The sequence below is a fragment of the Polistes canadensis genome, unplaced genomic scaffold (genome assembly GCF_001313835.1).
Source record: "Polistes canadensis isolate GaletaPanama2010 unplaced genomic scaffold, ASM131383v1 scaffold_7, whole genome shotgun sequence".
Classification (NCBI taxonomy): domain Eukaryota; kingdom Metazoa; phylum Arthropoda; class Insecta; order Hymenoptera; family Vespidae; genus Polistes; species Polistes canadensis.
In genome coordinates this window covers 1,061,393-1,068,892 of record NW_014569554.1, presented here as the reverse complement: position 1 = coordinate 1,068,892, position 7,500 = coordinate 1,061,393, and the positions used below count along the sequence as shown (strand labels likewise).

Genomic DNA, 7,500 nt, shown 5'->3' with positions numbered 1-7,500 from the left:
TAAATTCAGAAAATATTTATACGTAATTATAATTATAACAATTATTTAATGAATTTTTTATTTTCTCTCTCTCTCTCTCTTTCTCTCTTTTAAGAACCCTTTTTGTTTGTTGAAATTACTCAACAATTTTTTCTTACAATAGTATCGATCGGAAGAAAAATCTTATAAAACCAAAACGATTTAGAAATTGAACGTTTAGCATTGTTATTTAGTACAATGTGTGTGTGTGTGTGTGTGCGTATGTGTGTGCCGCACCTGCAGGGACAAATTGTGGATAGCAATTGAACTCGACCGACCATTGAACTCGATTCCACCACAGATAATTGACGATTCAACAACCGGTGCAATTAACAGCCTCGTGCGACGACCCCGCACTGAGCCGTATTTTCATCTTCGTAATACTCCATTCTAATACCCATTTCTATAGATCAACGATCATTTTTCAGATTGATCGTTTTTATCTATTTTATTTCTTTTCTTTGTGTATATCTTTTTCTTTCGTCATTTTATCATCGATAACCAACGTTCAATACTTCATTGATAAACGTTGTCTGAATATTTGATAATAAACTTTTAAAATAATTTCGCGCGAGATTTTATGTAAAAAAAAAAAAAAAAAAATAAAAATTATCATTGATTAATATTTTGGAAATATTTAATAAAACACAAAAAAATTAGAAAAAAAGGAGAAAATAAATTGATAATTTTTCTGAAAGATAAAATTAGAAGAAAAATAAAATAAAATAGAAAATAAATGTATTATAAAATAAAAAGATTAGGCAATGGGACAAAATTAAATGTAGTTTGAGAAGATGAAACTCGAGAAACATTAAATACAATTGCGAGGTACATGTCAAGCTCGCGGAAGAAGCTGCGAAAACGACGCGCATGATGTCGGCTTGTTAGATGGTATTATTTAGCGCAGGATATCCGTCAATGTTCTTCAGTAATCCTCACTCGTTTTCTAGAACACATCTTAAACCTGACACGCTTACTTCTCAATTACATATTTCAAGCCGCATAACTCGAGTTAGTATTCCTCGAAAGACAATCATTACATTTTTTTCATATTTTTCATATTCTCGACAAAATACGAATGATTAATAAATTGAAAAATATAAATATTATTATTGTTAAATATCATTATCTCTCTTTATTCAGATTAAATTTATTGTTAAACAGATACAACCTATATATTGTATATATTTAATATGAAATTGTTCGTTAATATATAATTTTAATAAAAGGGGGTGCATTTTTATAACTAGTCAAATAGCATATTATGAAAACTACCCTTCAGCGACCGTGTGGCCTAACGGATAAGGCGTCGGACTTCGGATCCGAAGATTGCAGGTTCGAGTCCTGTCACGGTCGATTCTCAGTAATTTTTTTTTCTCAATTTTTCACTGTGATTAAAAAATACAAGATTGTTTAGATTCTTCCAAATACTTGGATTTTTTCCAAAGAAAAATATTTGTTTCATTTTTTCTTCTTTTCTTCTTTTTTTATTTATCCATACAATAACGTTTATATCATAAATTCAACTTTAATTCATTCATTTTGTAAATATATAACGTACGCACATAATTAAAAAAATAAATGATTTAATTAATTATTGTATCTCTTTCACGGTCGTTATTAAAATGTTCTAATATTTTCTTCATTAAGATTTATAAATGACACTTGTTCTCACACAAGAACTTTGATAATAAACTTACTTAAACGATCTAACGGTCCTCGTTTAGCCTCCAAAGAACATTTCTGTTTCAAGGTTTATAAAGTTTCATTCGTAACGATCGGTTAATCACAAAAATGATTGAGAAAATTGCGCGTCAAACGAATTGTTACATACATACATACATATTTTTCTATGTATTATATTTCCTTATTTGAGAACCGTGAAAAAAAACACGTAAAAGCAAAGAAAAAGAAACAACAATAACAATGATAATGATAAATAAAAATAATATTATTATAATTATTTTAGTTAGTTAAAAATCAAGATTAAATCGATAATCAAAAAAAAAATTAAGGATAAAAATAATTAAATGAAACGTAAAAATCGACAATACGAGTTAATTTATTGTTTTTTTTTTTTTTCAAATATTTTATTTTCTCTCTCTCTCTCTCATTCTGTCTGTCTGTTTGCCTTTTCCTTGGATTTTTTGTGTTTTAATTTAGTTCTGCATTTTTTATCTCATTATTTATGATTTCTTAGTATCAACTAGACTGATCAGAAGGCAGAACGCCATAACGTTTATTATTATTATTATCACGTAGCAATAGTAAAAAATGTAAAGTCTAGTATTTAGTATTCGCATGCAAGCAAATACGAATTAGGTCCCGCTTATAAATCGTTTACTACAAACTACCTTCATTATCCTCTCCGATCATCGGGGAAGTTGCAAATCGTTGTTCCTTAGAACATTGCATCCCACGCTTGCTATCAGTACCATTACAAATTGACCCGACTTAACCCTCTTGTATTGATTTAATATGTACTACAACACATATAGTGTTTCGCATCGACATATATAAAAGAGTCTATTATTTATTTATTGAACAAAAATATCCAAATCAATCTTTTTAATTCCTTTACATCTCATATCACGTATGAACCGTTTATTATGAAAACAGTATATGAAAATATTTTCACATATGTGAAAATAATGTTTGTTTTTGCAATATAAGATGTAAAGAAAAAAAAATGATTTGAAAATTTTCAAATAAAATCAATAATTGTGCGGTAATAAATCTGAAATTGTATGAATTTATTTATTTTGGTGTTATTAATATGATTGTTTTGTTGTTTTTAGCTCGCGAGTGAGCGCAGAACCTAGCCCCGCCGACGAGCAGCAGCAGCAGATCAGCACAGATTTAACAAGAAGACTTCACCGAGAGTTCAAGGTCCACTCAATCGTCATCGTCAACAAAATATCTAACGAACTTCATCATCGTACACGAATACTCAGCTACATCTGATAAATTTACCAAGCCAGATTCACCCCACTGCACGGACATCGTAGAATGGTAGAAGGTGAACCCGACTCAAAGCACAACGATAGTAAGTTCTTTGATTTCATTCTAATTACAAATTATAATAAAATAAATCATTTTAAATGATTCGATATAAATATATAATCGTCAATTAAATTTTAATATTTTAAATTGTCATTCGAAAAGTACAAACCTATATTTATTGAGAGAAACAATAGACAATTTATTTGATCTATAAATTAATAAAAAATAAACTTGCGTAAATAAAGTATTTACAAAATTCACAATCATCATTTATTTACAGAGTGTGATGTAAAAGACGAGCGCCCAAACGGTTGTGGTTCCAAGGAACTTGAACTTGCCCGTAAGCATAAATACGTAATCCTAAATAAATATTTCAATATTTAATTACATTTCTCCAAATATATACCTTGATTAAAATATTATGTTTATATTATAATACATTTGATCTAATAATAATTATCGATTAAAACGAAACTGACTTATTCGATCAATCTAATCGAGTTTGAAATTTGTCGTTGATAGGAATCGGGCCCAAGGATAAGAATCTAGATCCAGAGAAAGGATCCTGCATCAAAGCCGATTTCGAAAAGGCCATCGAACTTACCGGTAAATTTTACTTTTATTTTGTAAAATAATAAACAAACAAATTTAAATAAAAAATATTTAATTTTGTGTGCACAGAGAGACGCACGCAAAATTCTTTAAAAAGTTTTAAACGAATGATTAAACAAAAATAAAATATAGTTTGATGAATTATCCGATTGTATTAAAAATAATGCAAAATTCAATTATTTGAAAAATGTTTAATATAGAGTATGGCAAGTTTCATTACTTCCTGCTCGCGGTATGCGGCTTCGTCAGTACCAGTGAGGAGATGGACGTAATTTCCATGTCCTTTATCTTACCAAGTGCACAATGTGATCTAAAACTTGATACCCAAGCCAAGGGATGGCTCAACTCGATCATTTTCATTGGCATGATGGCCGGTGCGTACGCCTGGGGCTCCATTGCGGATGCCTTGGGTCGTCGCAAGGTCCTTATTGCCATTTCCTTCATGAATGCCCTTTGCATCGTTGCATCCAGCTTTAGCCAGTCCTACGAACTCTTCATGTTCTTCCGTTTTCTAAACGGTGCAGCGTAAGTTACCGCGATTTATTCTCAGTTATTCAAAAAATATTTCTTTTTTTTTTTTTTGTTCAAATAGACTAAAGAAAATTTGCCATTTCTTTTATATATTTGTTTCCTTTAGACTTGGAGGAAGCGGCCCGGTCATCTGGTCGTATTTTGCCGAGTTCCAACCTAAATCAAAACGAGGCTCCATGCTTTCATTCATGGCAGCTTTCTGGACACTTGGAAATCTCTTCGTTGCTGGTAAGATGATCCTTTCAATAATGATTATAATTGCAAGCCATAAACGAACATTTTTAAATAAATATAAAAATATAAAACACAAGACAAGAAAGATCATAATTAATTATTCCTTTTTTCTTATATCACTTTATTTATTTTTTCTTATTAATTAAGGTCTGGCATGGTTGATCATCCCTCAGGACATTGGTATTACAAGTGTAGCGTTCACATATAACTCTTGGAGAATCTTCCTGCTGATCTGCGCTGCTCCGTCGTTCATCGTGGCGGGGCTGCTTCTGCTGCTCCCAGAATCCCCCAAATATCTTTTATCCTGCGGAAGATATCAGGAAGCTCTTGATATCTTCCGTGGTATTTATGCCATTAACACTGGCAGGTCTCGCGACAGTTACACGGTAAGTCAATAACTGTTTTCTTTTATTTTTTTATTATTAAAAAAAAAACACATTTTTATTTATATGTATATAATATATTATATATTATATATATATATATATATATATAAATACAAATATACGAAGACTTTGTTAATCTCTCTTACTTTTTATATACTAATTTGGATATAATTTTAAATAATAATAAAACAATGGAAATAATTTTGCCAGGTAAAAGAACTGATCCTCGATGACTTCCAAGAACCAGAGCCTGTCAAGGCTGACATCGTGGAACGGAGTAAATGTAAGATGATGCTCGGTGACATCCTGGATAACAGTCGTCAATTATTCGTCTCACCGATACTCCGTTTTACCGTCGTCTCTATCATTATAAACTTCACCTTCCATATCGGTTATTATGGTTTAATGATGTGGTTCCCGGAATTGTTTAATCGATTCGACGAATTTCACCGTGACCATCCGGGCCAATCAACATCCATATGCGAGGTCACCGATTACGTTGTTAACAGGGGTTCACATCGTATCGAAAATGTTTGCAATGATAAAATCGGTTCTTCCGTTTTTATGGAGTCACTTATTACTGTGGCTTCTGCTATACCGGCTAATATCGTTGCCGTTCTGGGAATGGATCGTCTTGGTCGTAAATTTTTCCTTGGTAAATGTTCAAAATTAAATTTCTTCATCTTGTTTATATTTTTAAACATTTTTGTTCATTAAGAAAATACAGGGCGAACCAAAAGTTTCCGTAGGTCAACATTGTTAATTGATTTCTAAAACTAATTTTTATCTCTCAAATTTAAAGACAACAAACCTAATTACGAGTCTATAAAAAGTCTCGAAACAAATTGATTTTTATAATTATTAAATATTATTAACCCACTTATGAACTTTTGTCGCATCCTATACGGAGAAGTTTTAATCTTTTAATTAATTACTTCTCTTATGTGTTTTTTTATTTTATTTTTAGTGTTCAGTACTCTCTCGTCGGGACTCTGTTCGATCGGATTGTACTTCGTGTACAACAAATATCATAATCTCATTGTCTCGGCTTTCTTCAGCGGTGTAATCAGTTGCGGTAATGCTGCGTTAGACTGCCTGATCACTGAAGTCTTTCCAACTCATTTACGTGCAACAGGTATCGCAATTTCGATGGTTGCTGCACGTCTCGGTGGTATCATCGGTAATATTGTTATAGCTCAACTTTTGGACATGTACTGTCCAGCACCCACATTTATCGTCGCTGGTCTCTTGATCGGTAAGCCCTATCATGTCTTTCTTATTTTTATATATATACAAAGTGAGCCAAAAATTCTTAAGTGAAATCTTAAAAATTAATTATTTTTTTGAGATTTTTTAAACTCATTTTTTCACAAATCATATATTTACAAATTTATAATAAATTTCGAGAAAATGTAAATTGATTTGTAGTCACTTGAGAATTTTGATATCCTATATCGTCAATTGAATGGGTGTCTGTTAGAAGAGCCTATCTTAATTTTGTTGTTGCTACAAATTTGCAGTATGGGCACTTCTTCCAATTATCCGTTCAATTAAAAATTTAATTGAATTTCATCTCTTCTTTTTTTATTAATTTATTTTGTAATTATTTTTCAGGTGGCGGTTTACTGTGCCTATTTTTACCAAACACAACTCGTGAACCACTTTCTTGACATTGGCTAAATAAATCAACGTTGTGTTGTTCCTCAACGAGTCGTGTACAGTCTATCGTCTTACGTGCATTTTATTTTGTTGCAATAATTTTTGATGTTTCCTTACCATTCGTAATTACCTACGACTTGTAGTACATATAATATGTTATCGTATTATTAATATTATCTTTACATAAGAATCGTCCACGTGCACATAAAAAAAAAAGAATGAAAAAGGCAAAAAAAATTATTTAAAAAATAATTAATTAGTTACACGTACATAAAACTAAAATGGAGTGGTTGGAAGAGAGTTCGTTTTGCGAAACAAATATTCGCATGTATTACTTATATGTTTGTTTAGAATGAAACTTTAAGATGATGGCATCGATTTTCCATTAATATTAATTAAATTAGAACAAGACAAAATTTTATATATATCTTCTCGTCATCCTTCTTCAAAACTTTTTCTGATATTACTAGTACAGAGAGAGGATAAACTACAAAAGTTCTTAAGTGATTTTAAAATTTAATTATTCTTTTTCAAGACTCTTGAAGTTACCTTTTTTTACTCAGATAACAAAACTACAAGCTTAGCTGATAAAACTAGAAGCTTAATTATAAATTGAAATAATCGTGAAGAAAATTTTTCAAATCAATTATAAACTTTTGGTTCACCTTGTTTAAGATTAAACTTATATATTAGCCAATCGAAAAAAATTAATTGAAAAGTTAAACTCTGTTTAAAAGGTACAAATATAAGAATTATTTGTGTTAAGAGATTTTGACTATTATATATATTATATATTTTGTTATACGTATAGATATTATGCCCCATTATTAAAATCACACTCGGTCGATAAAATCTCTAATATTTGATATAATATGCACAAATATTCGAAAAATTTTGGGTCGAGAATGTTCTCTCGGTTCGGATACCCATAATTTCGATTAGTATAGCATATCTTTATTTTAAATATACGTATTACTTATATTAGCGTTGTATAATGCAATCTTTGATTATTATTATTATTATTATTAATATTAATATTATTATTATTATAATTATA

The 7,500-nt window shown here is 30.3% G+C and overlaps 1 protein-coding gene and 1 non-coding gene across 4 annotated transcripts in view; both read left to right on the top strand.

Annotated features, from left to right (window-relative positions):
- Positions 1-6,523, top strand: part of LOC106790372 (synaptic vesicle glycoprotein 2B) — an 18,711-nt gene extending 12,188 nt beyond the window's left edge. For all 3 annotated transcript variants that reach the window (XM_014755199.1, XM_014755208.1, XM_014755216.1), the window contains 9 exons: positions 2,817-3,064; positions 3,302-3,361; positions 3,544-3,627; positions 3,834-4,158; positions 4,271-4,392; positions 4,546-4,784; positions 4,995-5,439; positions 5,752-6,039; positions 6,399-6,523. In XM_014755199.1, coding sequence (XP_014610685.1) covers positions 3,028-3,064; positions 3,302-3,361; positions 3,544-3,627; positions 3,834-4,158; positions 4,271-4,392; positions 4,546-4,784; positions 4,995-5,439; positions 5,752-6,039; positions 6,399-6,454 — 1,656 coding nt within the window. In that variant the 5' untranslated portion in view covers positions 2,817-3,027 and the 3' untranslated portion in view covers positions 6,455-6,523. The remainder of the gene's footprint in view (positions 1-2,816; positions 3,065-3,301; positions 3,362-3,543; positions 3,628-3,833; positions 4,159-4,270; positions 4,393-4,545; positions 4,785-4,994; positions 5,440-5,751; positions 6,040-6,398) is intronic.
- Positions 1,302-1,374, top strand: Trnar-ucg. The gene has a single exon. It is a non-coding gene; the product is annotated as a tRNA-Arg (tRNA).
- Positions 6,524-7,500: the final 977 nt, after the last annotated feature.